General features: G+C 38.9%; 1 protein-coding gene across 3 annotated transcripts in view; it reads right to left on the bottom strand.

Moving 5' to 3' along the window:
- Positions 1 to 14,167, bottom strand: part of LDB3 (LIM domain binding 3) — a 200,562-nt gene that overhangs the window by 161,200 nt on the left and 25,195 nt on the right. For 2 of the 3 annotated variants that reach the window (XM_043552186.1, XM_043552187.1), the window contains exon 2: positions 13,545 to 13,672. In XM_043552186.1, coding sequence (XP_043408121.1) covers positions 13,545 to 13,637 — 93 coding nt within the window. In that variant the 5' untranslated portion in view covers positions 13,638 to 13,672. Of the gene's footprint in view, positions 1 to 13,544; positions 13,673 to 13,787; positions 13,843 to 14,167 lie in introns of those variants that run through there. The other variant, XM_037905209.2, reaches the window with a different exon arrangement.

The following is a 14,167-nucleotide window of genomic DNA, read 5'->3' on the forward strand; positions in this document are numbered from 1 at the left end:
CTCACAAACAGAGTAGATGATTTAGAATAGCCTGGCCACAAAGAAAGTTTCTTCCTACCCCTTAATTTATAAATTGGTTTGTATCTTAATGCGTGAAGGTTTGTAGCCCACTAATATAACTTTCTCATGTGACAAGTTTTAGACCTAGGGCCAAAATCTCCAAATTTGAGTGCCTAAACATGTATATAGATGTTTAAGTTCAAAAATGCCTCTTTTGGGGCCCCAATCCAACTTCCTGCTGAGGACAATGAGAGCTGGATCAGGCCTTATTTTGGCAAAAGTAATTCTTTTCTTGAAAATTCTCTTGCCTAAATAACCTCAGATTAAATCGAATTGGACTGTCTGTTTAATAAGAAACAGACACAACATGTAGGTGGTTTTTTTATTGAATGATTTTTAAAATGGTTTCTATGCCTCAGATTCCTCATTTGCCCAAACATTTAAGGGTTTTATTAAGCAGACAAAGATAGAAAACTATAATTAAGTATTTTAACCAAAAGTTCAGGTCAGTGGAGAGAAAAGATACCCACAAATCTCATAAAATAGCATGAGACTCTGTTATGACTTTGGTTTTCCTCACTATAATCTCTGACGCTGTGTGTGTGTGTGTATTATTATACATAAAAATGTAATACTGTACAAGGGAGTGTCCTGCCCCTTTCCGGAGTAAGCCTTTTGGACACACTAACTGTAGGGAATTATGGGTGGAGGGGATGAAAGCTCACACTGCAGTTGCCTGCATTGCACCTGTTCAGTGGCTAAATAAAGCATCTCAGTTCTAGTTTTGGTTTCATTCAATGCAGCCCCTTGATATGTGGAGGGAAGATATCCCACCATCTCAGTCTGTCAATCAAATTGGAAATATGTATTCAATACCGTGGGAACAATGATCACTTTTTGCTCTGCCCTATGAATACTCTCAAGCAGAAACAACCACTGCTTCCCCAAAACTATACAAACATTATAACAAATCCTAACATAATGTTCTTCCACACAATTTGATGGGGTCATCACAAAGTAGTCCCATGCACTGAACAAGAAAGTGTACTACTCATTCCCAACGCCTTCCTGTTTCAGCTATGAAAAAAGGGGTGAGAACCAGACCAGAAAGAGTAAGAACAGTTCCAAATTTAAAGGCTCTCAAAAGCATGCTTAACTTTTGCTTCCTTGATATTTTTACATGTTACTGTGCTTCTGTGCTTCCCATAACACAGAACGCTTCTTTGTGCAAGCTATATAAAGCAAAATATATTTGACACACTAGATTTATTCATGATCATCTAGGGCCCAATCCAATGTTCATTTAAGTCAGTGGGAGTCCCTTCACTGGGGGTTGGATCAGGCCTGTATTGATTCACAAGTGAATATGAAAATCACCCTTTTAATATATTTCTAATAAAATTTATATATACACACATACCCACCCACAACCATTAACCCATTGTTTGTGTAGTGGCTGCCCCCTCCCCCATCTTCCTCTTGTCCTCGCTCTCAAAACTTTTCACCTGATCCTGAAATCAACAGTACTGCACAGCACCAATACAGTGAGATGAGATGGCCCACACAGCTCTGCCTGACCTGAGGAGCAGTGAAGGAGAGGAACCTGACCAGACCAACCAGATGATGTCCCTGACCTGGGAAGTAAGACGGGGTCTAGAGCAACAACTGTCCTAGCTTATCTGCCAGACCAAAGCACCTGTCCTTGACTGATGAGCCTCCCCGTATCCTCAGACTATTAATAAAAAGCTGCATTTCCCTCATCTTTACTGTCCTCTTTTTTTTCCCCCTCCCTTCTGGGTCTGTCTGTTTTATCTTAAGCAGGAAAGTGACTATCATTCCAACATAGAACTGAACTACAGAACTAAATCCTTTCTTACCCACCCAAAAAAGACTGTTTGGCTGAAGAGAGAATTTAATCAATATTCATTGACTCCAAAAAAGGGACTTTGATAGGGTTTTGATAAAGTTTATTTTGAATAATTAATTGTAGTTCCAATGCTCTTTACGTTGTTTTGATTCTTTTCCTTGTGTGTGTGTCAATCAATCAATAATTTTCTAACTTTTGGCATGAATTTTATAGTGTTTGTAAGCAGGGTGAGGTCGCTGTATATGCAACTCTGAACCTTCTTTAACATTGTTTAAATACTGGACAGTGACTGGGTTATATTAACCCCTTTAACTCTTGGGGCTCATACATTCCATCTAAATTAACAGAACAGTGCCGGTGGGGGAGGGGGTGTGCGTCCTTGTCTGCACGTGGTGGGGAATAGGGATGTGGGTGAGGATCAGGTGGAAAAATAGGTTTCTATAGGTGGAGGGCTGAAAGTGTACGAAAGAGAGGGGTGAAGCTATGCATGGGGCCAGGAGGAGGGTGCTGGGGTGGGAAAGGAGGCCAATAGGAGACACCAGAGTTCCCCTAAAAAAAGAGCATAAACACAGTAACATTGATATCTATACATGTAGCTGGCTGTCAATAATCGATACACACAATTGAAAAATGAGATATTCCCACCCAGAAAAACAAGCTGCACAAACTTAAGTTGTTACATTTGAGTTAAGGGTGCTAGACTGTGTATTTCACCAGACACAGAGTAAACATCAGGAAATAAGCACCGGACTCATTCGAATGCCCCTCTTCACTCCATTCATCAGTTCTCCTTCTCAACGTCAACTACTTCCTTCCCACCACCTACATGTCTTCACTCTAACCCTGAGCTATCAACACACAGCTTTAACTATGGCCATAAATACAATACACGGACAAGGCATACATTTTAATTCTGTAAGTGGTATGCAAAAATTAAATGTTAACTTTAGAACAATCGATCAATGAAAACAGATCACCATTCACATGGTTTCTTTAATGTTTAGGAAAGCATATCTTCTTGATGCCACTATTTTCAGTCTGATATAAAGTCCTCACTTTCTAAATCACACCAGTACAAAAGATAAAGGAATACATACAGTGAAATTTATGGAAGCCACACCAGACCTACATTGTCATCAGAATACAAAAAGGATAAACATGATCATATTCTACCTCCATCTCCCCTGTGAACAGCACATTTAGTTAGGTAAGAGACTTTATCCCAAATAATTCTTTACACTAGAAGGGGCCTAGAGAAATCCGATTAATACTTCCAGAGAGGGCCATTACATTCAAACACTGACAAAACAATCACCTCACAAAAAGGCTTTTGTAACAAAGGCAACTGGACAAGGGAGCAGAAAGGTATTTGTCTCTTGCAACTTCTAACTAAAGTTCAGCACGAAGCACATTAAGTTTGTATCTTAGTCCAACCAAGTTCAGCCAGCTCTGATTAAAGATCCTCCCTTGGGTTAGCTGTCTTTTTTTTAAAATCATCCCCTTCAGTACCACCTGCTCTCTATCATTCTGGAACCAGCTGTGACTAGGCTAGAAGGGAATGCTGACATTCTCAGTTAGAGGACAGCTTCAACTGCTCCCCCCCACCCCCCAGGATGAAGGGAAGGCAGCCCAAATGCACCCTAACACCATAGCATTCTGGATTTGGCATGATGTGCAAGAATCTGGGGTTACAAGATGTATTTTGGGAGTTCTGGATGCCCTGTCCCAAGCAAGCATTCCAGAGGTGTGAAGTAAATGGAGCATTAGCTCCAGTTCAAAATAGCTTCCTATGTTACAGGATGCTTTAAATATAGAATGTCAGTCCCCATAGAGGACTTAGAGGGATGTACTTTTGTCCTGGTCCAGGTACCAGTTATATAGTGCCTTACAGTTATTATTTGTCTTCATGCTGCATAGTAATTCTGACTAACACTGGCTGTACATCAATGAGCAAAAGGTAGCTCATAATTAATTTACAGCCTTGAGCTGATGATCTTTTAAGAGAAAAGGCTTAGGTCAGTATTAACAGCAAGGATGGCCAACCAACAGCAGCAGCGAGGGAGCCAAAATAGCTCAGCAACTGGCATTTGGACTCTTAGCAAGGCAGACTGGATGACGTAGTTCCAGTATCATGAAAGGCAGAATTCTTCCTAATCCATCAGCTGCCATTGCTACAAATCAGTGTGTTTGGAATGATTCTGAACAAAGAACAAAACCTATTTATTCACAGTATTCAAGTACAGGCATCCTCTAATGCAGATGCTACCAGTCTCGGCTATGTGCGTGGGAGGTGCAGAAGGTAACTCCATCCTTGCTGATGGATTTACAGTTATGACAGCAGCACGTTTGGCCTGTCAGGTTTTCCTGAAGGGAGAAGAAGGGCAAGATCTCATTGCTGCCCTGGAAAAAATGATTGCCAACTACCCCATCATTAAAAAACAGGAATAATTTTATATGGAACAATTCAAGATGCCATTTAGAGCTATTAGTTAATATGCTGGTGGGTACTTATTTCCATGGTACTCAATCCCAGACACAAAGATGGAAATTTTTTTAGAGTTGCATGTATGGAAGGAATTTGGGGGGGCGGGGGGGATTTTTTTTCAGTTATAGAAACTAACACAGATGAAGTGCTGACTATTTATGCTGCTGAAAAAAAACCTCCCAACAGAACACAGAAGTGGTTTTTCCTTTTCCCACAAGACTCAGAATCTATGACAAGGCTAAAAAGATCTCCTCTAGGGCCTTAAAACTGGATAATGTTTGAATGCTGTTCCCAAAGAATACCTGTCTCTAGCAGTGGACTGAGTTTGGGGCCATGTTTAGCGGATATATGACCTTGCTATTACTGTTTTGCAAGAAGTTCTCGTTTGGTTTGGACTGTTAAGTTGTGACAGTGACAATGAAGAGTACATTTTTTTTTGTTTTATCATCTGCTAGCCATGTTTTAACACATTTTGAAGAATATATCACTGTGTTTGTGTTGACTTGAGCTTTACATCATTCAATGTATTTAAATACAAATAGTGTGATTGAATAGCATACCACGAACAATCTAGTATTACCATCTGTGTATAGGCATTAATTCAGTTTCTTACTAAATGCTTTTTATTGAAGATTACCAAGGTTTTCCACATTAAATTCTAACTGAAGAATTTAAAAGATTGTACAAGATCTAATTCTTATTTCCTAGGGTAACCTTTTTAATATGCAGGCTTTAATTATAATCCAATAAGGAGAAATTGTCCTTTCACACGCTGTCCTCTCCTTATGTACAAATCATCCATTTTCAGTTAGCATTATTCCTTTAATTGATATAAAAGGTGGCATCTCAAACATTTTGTCACAAATTAAGCTTTTCAGTGCCTCAAGACTTGCAGGAGTCTATTTTCAGCATGTTAGGCCAGGTTTCCCCCACACAATTTCCTCATCATCTTTCCGCATCTTTTAATGGGAGTCAAAGGCTGCAACTGAACACTGAGCCTTGGAGGCATTACTAGCCTGGTATAGGAAAATGCATGAGAATAAGTTTGTATTTTTGGTGAGTAACTGTACAACATCCCTGTACAAAATTCCATTTGAGCATAATGATTTAATCCAGTGTTTATTTCTTTCTATTTTATCTTCTTACAATCTCCTACATTGAGATCATAATTACAGCTGGCTGGAAATTTTTCAATGAACCGTTTGTCTGCCCCAAAATGCCTATCAGAAACTGAAACAGTTTGTGAAATGGGGTCAGTTTCAATTAATCTCCAGACACAAAAATTTAAAAAAAACAACAAAACAACCAGAAAGTTTCAGTTTGAGTAAAAATAACTGTTGATTAGTTAAAAGAAAAGGAGTACTTGTGGCACCTTAGAGACTAACCAATTTATTTGAGCATAAGCTTTCGTGAGCTACAGCTCACTCTGTAGCTCATGAAAGCTTATGCACAAATAAATTGGTTAGTCTCTAAGGTGCCACAAGTACTCCTTTTCTTTTTGCGAATACAGACTAACACGGCTGTTACTCTGAAACCTGTTGATTAGTTAATAAATTCAGATTTAAACAAGTTTTTAAAAAAGACAAATTGAAATGAAATGTTTTGAAAATTGCAAAACAAAATATTTTGATTGACCTGAACTGAATTATTTTGTGTGTTGCTGGTTTGTGAATTTTTTTGCAATTTTGGCTTTTCATCTGATATAGTAATGGAAGTTTTTAGAAAAATTCTCACCGGACAGGAAAACCATTTTCTTAATGTTGGATCTGTGATTTCAATGTCTTTATTGTGGTATCCGATGATGTCACACACAGATTGATGATCCAACAGAAGGCAAGAATAGGTATTAATGAATAAACAGCCCATCTCGTTCAGTACACAAATAGAATAGCTGCATTCTGCAGCTGAAACAGAAAGGAAAGACTGCTGGGACATAACTGGTATGATTGTGCCAACATGGGCTATGCTATGGAGGGTTTTGTTATATACAGCCATACAACCATCAGTTAGCCCAGGGCCTCAGCTATTGTGACAGGTGCTGGAAAGAATGCCATTTGCTTTGGCCTATATTTTAACAATACTAAATATGTCACCTGAAATTAAAAACATGTCCAGACCCAAGAAATTGGGTGTTCAATAAAAAACAAAACAAAACTATGAGCCACACAAAGGATGGATGCAAGATATCTATTGTATATTCACAGTTGCTACATCTTTTACATACTGCTAGCTTATGGCAACAAGCATAGAAGTGAATTACAATGAATATATACCTTGTACTTTGGCTCCAAATACACACAGTCAACCTGATCTCAAGGAGAGTCCATTTAGCCAACCTTTGTAGTTGGTCCCATATCCTCTCTGTGGGCCAGTCAGCAGAGGGCAACATTGCTCACATGCAAACCACACACAAAACCAGTACATTACACAATGATGCTGAAAGGATTGAAATTCAAAGCACAACATGGATTCCAAAAGTCCTAGTCTAAGACCAAATAATATGCATGTGTCCTTTTTTAGAATGCTTTCCCCAAGGGAGAAAACCAGAAGATTTCCTTTGTACACCATGGTGTTGCAGCATGCGGTTGGGGGGTGGGGGTGGGGGAGAAGAAATCAGATTCAAATACTAGGTTCATTATGCAGTTGAAAATCACTTAAAATTAAAAAGACAAAGAAGGGAAGAGTGTAGGGAAACTAATGATCTAAGAGGAGGAACATACAGCATTGTATGAATAATTACTGGAGAAGGCTAAGGTGGAAAAAGACGAGTCCTTATGTACTGAGAGATCCTAGATGGTACCTTTGTTTCCAGCTGACCACAATAATGATACATAAACAGAGTATAAATACATGATTGTGTGGCATAAAGGTTTTTAGTGGTTTGGGATGGCTTTGTTACTCACTAAGTCATCTGTGAGTTAAGCAGGTCATCCCAAAGGAACGCTGATAAACCCTGTATACACCACATTACATGCCACCGATAGCATGAATCAGAAACACGTACAGTTGTTGTTATATAACTAGACATGCTTTGAGTGTTCTTAAAAATTGCACTGGGACTGTCTGATGCCCCTTATTCCTCCACTAGCTGTTAACTGAGAGTTCAACAGTGGAGGGCCAGGAAAGAGAGATACCAATTTAAAACTCTATAGAAAAGAACCTAAAATAGCATTTCTAGCTATGAAAATAACATGACATTAAAGTCCAATAGCTTGGACCTTCCAGAGCCTAAAGCAAGGGCTGCTTGTGTCTAATTGGGAAAAAAAAGAGAAATCTCTGCTTACCAGTGGTAAAAAGGTCCCATTTCCAATATTGGCAGATAGCTAGATATCAGACCTTTAGCTTCTCTGTGGTCTAGCGCGAGCTATTATCTTTCCTGAGCTGTAGGTTTAGGTATTGCAGAGGATTCCACATTTGGGGGAGAAGCAAGGAATCTTTTCTCTGAAAGTCTGATTTTTAAATATGACTTTAGAAGGTTAGAAATAATCTTGGCAGAGATGGATCAATGAGTAAAGATCCGGGGAGGTGGTCAGAGATGGTCAAAGGTGTATAATAAATGCACTCTATCCATTTGTCATACTAATATCAGCTCCACATATGGGATGCATACACAGCACACTTACATATGATGTGCTTCTTCATATAGGATTATATAATTTTTAATGAATTTGGACATTAGTCAGTGTAACCCAAGGTTACAAAGTTATATGCACAGCTACTACTCAAACACACTTCCGCAAACCTGCTTGCCTACTGCCACAGTTAAACAACAGGAAAATCTGGTACACCTGCCAATAAAAAATCATCCTGATATCTATGCAGTGAGTGGTAGCTAGAATGATCTGTGCGGGAGATGGGAAGAGCCTAGCATACAAAGCTTAATGCTCTTAAACTTTGTAAATATTTATTACTATTTAAGCAAAGTTTCTTGGGTTTAGCTAGAGTAAGTAAGAGCAGGAGTCGAGGAAATTTTTGATTGCTTCATCTTTGAAGAGGGAGAAAAGAACAGATTGATGTGTCATGGAAACAGTACAGGAATTGCTGGAATGGGATTAACATATTCCATACCAAAAAAGGCCGTGGTACCCTTACCCTTTCAAAGGTTATATCTCTGCACTAGACCAGGCAGAGATAGAGCATGAAGTCAGTGTACTAAACAGAAAGTCAGATATCTGCTGTCCAAAAGATGCTTTGTTTTTATGATAAGGCACCATGGCAAATTCATCATTTATGCTATCGTTTCCCCATTTAATGCCTCCAGTGAGTTCTGTGCTCCTCTACAGAGCTTCTATCTATGTTATCAATTTACTCAGGTACATTTTGCCCTTTTGAAGGCAGTTCACATGCAGTAGCACTCAGCTGTCCAGATGATGAAATGACAAATCACTTTGATGGTGGGGAAGGAATGTTGCTTCATAAGATGTTTCAGGCTTCACCTCCTTCAGTCGTGAAGAAAACTAAGGGGGGCTCCCATCATTCATCACTAGTACACCACGCAAGGTGAGGAGCCTCCCTGTACAGCAAGTTAAACAAAAGTGACAGGGGAATTCTCTCATATACATTATAGTCCCTCAAAGAGGAAGTGCTGTCACATTAATATCTCCTCATGAAGGATGGTGTATACCTCTGTGTGTGTGGTGGTAGGGGTGGAAGAGGTAGTAAGGAGGGAAGGATTTTGGTTAAAAAAAAAAAAGTCAGCCTAGCAAGTATGGTAAAAATAAACTTTCGTGTTCTTCCAGTGCCATATAAAATGGTTTATTTAAGCAGCCCCATAGTGTTTTGCTTATTACCAGCATAACTACATGAATTGGTGAGGAGGTTCCATTTCTTCAGTTTCCTTCTTCCCACTGTTCACCCATAATGCTCACCATCCTGTTACACCTTCTATTGTATTAATTTAAAAAAAAAAAAAAAAAAAAAAAAAAAACCACATATGTCTTTTGCCTTTTTTCCCAGCCCCAGAGTTTTGGCTTCTGAGTTGGCACTGAAGGCAACAGTAAAATTATATATTATATAAATAGTGCCCAGCCAATACAGTGGTGGATGAATTAGAAATACCATATTGTAGATTGATCAACCATATGTAATGACACTGTACGTGTATCACTAGGGTCATCTCAGAGCATGATTAAATCTCTCCACTCAAATTTAAACTATGGTTTCAATATAAGCCAATTCACATGCCTCTTGTTTCTCTCTGGACTGTTGATGGCATTCTACATTTCACTGGAACATGAAGAGAATCTACCTATCTTAGATTTTTAATATAACGTTCACCAACCATGGTATCTAAGCACTGGAATGAAGATAGCCTATTAGGTAACATGGCAGACCAGCAGCAAAAGGTTTAAATTTAACACAGCCCCCTTCTTACACAGGGAAGAATAGAGAATTAGATGTGTCAATGCAATTGTTGTCTCAGAGCATCCTCCTCCTCCTCACCACCAGTCAATGAAGAGCACATGCAGGCTTAGAAGAAAATGGATTACATCAGCACTAGGATTTTTGCTGGCCTCGTCAATTTAGAAAGGACCAGAATCGCTCACACAATCAGGCCATTGGCTGAGCACCTGTAACTGAGCTGAGCACCTGTAACTCCCATTCATTTCAACAGGAGTGACAGGTACTCAGATCTACTGAAATCTAGAATAGAGCAAAATGCTACCCTAGACATTTGCCTATCCTGCTGCATGGCAAGGTTAGCCTTAGAGGGTGTGAGGAGCTGTGAGGTGGGGATGGGAAAAAAAACGTGAAACTACAAAGGTTTCTCTTTTATTTGCTAATGAATACTCCATTCCATAGTTCAAGGAGTATGAAGCTGCAGGGTTACCTTAAATCTTCCATGCTTGCTTTCTCCCCCTACCCCAAAGCTGACACCACAGAGACACTTATTTTTAGATGAAGAACAGGGTATTAGGCACAATGCTCCATTTCATAGGAACACCAAGATATGTCTTCACCTGTCATTCAGCTGATTGACTGGGACTCCTGTGTCTCAAGCTGTTGAAGACTTGGCAGGGATTTGATCACCTGGACCTCCCAGAAGAGAACAAATGATAGTGCCTCAGAGCGCATTAAAAAACAAACCAGCCATCAGACCATTTATTTTTGGCAAGGCGCAATTCTCCTTCATTGCCCATGATTTAAAATGTAAATGCTAGTCTTAGGAAGAAAAATCATAATAAAAGCTCTTATATAGTATTTTTTATCAGTGAGATCTCCAAGGGCTTTAACATAGGTTTTTGTTTCTCCCATTTTACAGAAGGGAGATGGAGGCACAAAACAAGTGAAGTAACTTGTCCAACGTCATCCAGGAGCAGAGCTGGGAATACAACTCAGGACTCCTGAGTCTCAGTCCAGGGCTCTACCTACTCGCATATGCTGCTTTGGGAAGAGTTGGAGGTTCCGGTCCCATCACATGCTTCTATGGGTCAAATTCTGTTTTCAGATAAGCATGTGTAATCTCCATTGACAGCACTTGGAGATTCATGGAGCATTGTGTTCCCTCAGAACAGAACTTGGCTCATAATTTTAAAGTACAATATTATTCCTGCGAAAACATTTTTGTGTGTGCTATATGACTGAGTTCACCGCTTGCCTCGCTTATGACTGCAAATTAATTGCTGACAATGGGGGGTCTCTTGATCTGTTTTGCGATATTTATATAAAAAACAGGGTTTATTAAACTATTATCACCAAAAGCTACGGGACACAATGTTCCAATTAAAAAATAACACAGTTTCCAAACATTCCTATTCCCACCCATCCCCCTCTCTGAGAAGGGAAAAGTCTGTGTACATTTTCATGTACAGAAACAGACCATGATCTGCTGTTATTTTATATTATATACAAAACACAGTTCCAGAGTAATATTCCCAACTAAGAACAATGTTTCACTGGGCAAGATTTCAAACAGTCTCACATCATATTTGACATTATCACTGCAACCGAAAGTCAGCCTCATGAAGGGCTCAAAGTTGTTAAGATCACTGGCAGTTGAGGGTGTTCAGAGGGAGCTGAAGCACTTTTTTGGGCCTTGATCCAGCAAAGATTTACACTCATGCTTAAATTATATGCTTTCAGCAGTCCCACTGAAGTCAATGGGTCTCTCACAGTGATCCAGGCCTGAGATTTTAAGTTCTTTAGGGCAACAACTGTCTTTTCATTTGTGTGTGTACACAGTCAGCAAAATGGGGCCCTTGATCCTTGATTGGTAGCCTCTAGGCACTACAAATAACTAGGACCTCACAATAAAGGGCACTAAAATGTCACAAGTATGTCTACATGATATTAGCAAATCTACCATAAGCAGTCTACATCCTTACCTTGTGCGGGATAAGGGGAGACCAGCACTATCTAGGGTACTAAAATTAGCTTAAAACTGGAAAAGTAATTTTTATTTTTCTGACAATATTTTTGTAATGCTGACAACAGGGCAGCCTTCTATAATAACAGTACAGAACAATGACACCTTTGCAGAGAGGATAAAGAAAGGGTTCCTCCTATCAGAGTAGGAGCATATAAATTTAGCAACCTGAAATTAATGCAGACTCAGCCTTGAACGGAGAGAGACACACACTATACCTATACACAAGGGAGATCAAATAAGACAGAGCTTTATAGCGTAAAGGTTAAAATGGATAGCTTCCCAGGATTTCAAAAGCTTGCTGAAGTCTTTGACTCATGACTGGTGCAAAGATAATCAGTTTTGTTTCCAAAAGTCAATATAATAAATGTTGTATTAAAAGCTTTAAATGCTGGAGGATCAGATAAAGTTTAGCTTTCCAAATGAGTGTCGATAGTATGTAGCACCCCAAACAGTTCTTTTATTTGCCATCTACCTGTTTATCTGAGCAGATCAGTTTGTTATTCTTTTAACACTTAGTTAAATAAGTAACCTCTCTTGCCTCCACCACAAAAACTGGAACTCCTGCTGCAGTTAATTTTGTGAAGGAATCAGAACACATTTGGACTGTACATTTCTGTGTTTATGTCTAAATAGTCTGAAATAATACTTGAAACTGACTTAACAAAAATCAAATAGGGAGCAAAATTTCCAGCTGCCAAATTAGAACTGTTAAATAACTGCTTAGTTGCTGATTAGAGAGGAAATCTTTCCCATCTACAAATTCAAAAGTATTCAGTGTTGAGAGGTTTTGTAACACCTCTCTCCTTTTAGGAAACTAGTAAAATAGGTCGGGTAATAACTGGAGCATGCCCCTGGATTACTTTTAAAAATTACTCTTAGAGGAAATAAAGAGGTGGAACTGCAAGCAATGGACTGATTTATACTTAATAACTGCACTGAGTAATTAATTATTACATCATTCACTGTTTTTCATCAGCAAATAGAAGGTCCCTGTACAATTTAAGACAATATTTTCAGCACTATGGGGCCTTCTGCTTCATTCTGTGTACTTTTAAGCCCATTACAAACCTCAGCAAGTTTTATTTAAATCTAAGATTAAAAATAAAAAAAGGCAACAAAATCCCCAAACCTACCACCATGTTCTTCTCAAAAACAGGAGTTTACTGAAATCATCTTTGACATTGGTCTTATTAGCAAATGTGGCTACACTATTCTGTGCCAAGTAAGAAAAAGAAATAGTCACAGGTCCAAAAGCTTGATGGACTACAGATGAAAAGCCTTCGGGGAAAAAATGTCAAAACAAAAAAGTCTGACAAAACCCAAACAATACACATTTATAGGGAGCTACATGCTCGTTTTTTGGAAACTTCATTTGATTTATTATGATCACTTCTTTTTCCTTCCCTCCATCAACAAACCCCATTACAAAGTAAATAAGGCCCTTTGGCCACAGCAAAGAAGCAACATTACGGAAAATAAAATTGTTTTATAGCATGTCAGAAACATTAATTTAAAAGTAGGTTTTTGCTCTTGTTGAGTAAAGATGCAGCTTCATCTTTCTTATACAGTCCATCTAAGATGTCGCTTCTTGGCGTTATCAGCTATGCCTTGAATCAGGAAGTTTAAATGTGCTAAAAGAAAACATTCTATTATTTTTAGTTCTTCTAAAATGCTCTGTTTTTTTCAGTCCCTTCTGCATCTATTTAAACAGACTGATCAATCTCTTAATTTCGTCCAGGTTAGAGCGTGCATTTAGCAATTCCTTTGCTGCTACTTTCTAACCTAAGCAAATGCAAGAAGGCTTTTTGTTCACTAGCACTTACTCTGGATATGGTCAAGGGCATGTTGAAGTCCTTTCCCCCTTGCAGTCGGAAACCCCATGGTCCAGGTCCATTGAGAGTCACGTTGTAAGACATTTTGTAACTCTTTTACACAGGTCACCAAAAAGGCTCTACAGAAAAGGGGTGGGGGGTGGAGGGATAAAAGAAAATGGTTTTAAAAATAAAGAAAAAAAGACAACATTTACAAATATTGAGAATACAATAATTGCTTCTTTTTTGCCTTGCCTGCTCAGTCCTGCTGAAGTGCCACCTAAGAATAGATAGGAGCTATAATACAGATACTGATATCCCAGCTGAGCTGTGGCCCATAAAAGGCTTGTAACCAAACACTTACTATGCAAGGACTCCATGACTCACAGATCTAATATAGCCCCCTGGGAGGTTAGCAGATCTTTCTAGGCTCCCCAAGTCAGTCTTCATGCTCAGAACTACTTTAGGGGGGATATTAAATAAAAACAAAAAACCACTACCAACAGCAACCCCAGTACCCAATTTAGGATTCACTAGAAGTCCGAACATTAATACCCTGGTAACAATTGCAAGACTTTTGCTTTCCAAAGCCACTTATAACTGTTGCTCCACAGAGCATACATTCATATTTACTT

This window comes from Chelonia mydas, chromosome 7 (assembly GCF_015237465.2).
Source record: "Chelonia mydas isolate rCheMyd1 chromosome 7, rCheMyd1.pri.v2, whole genome shotgun sequence".
Taxonomy (NCBI): domain Eukaryota; kingdom Metazoa; phylum Chordata; order Testudines; family Cheloniidae; genus Chelonia; species Chelonia mydas.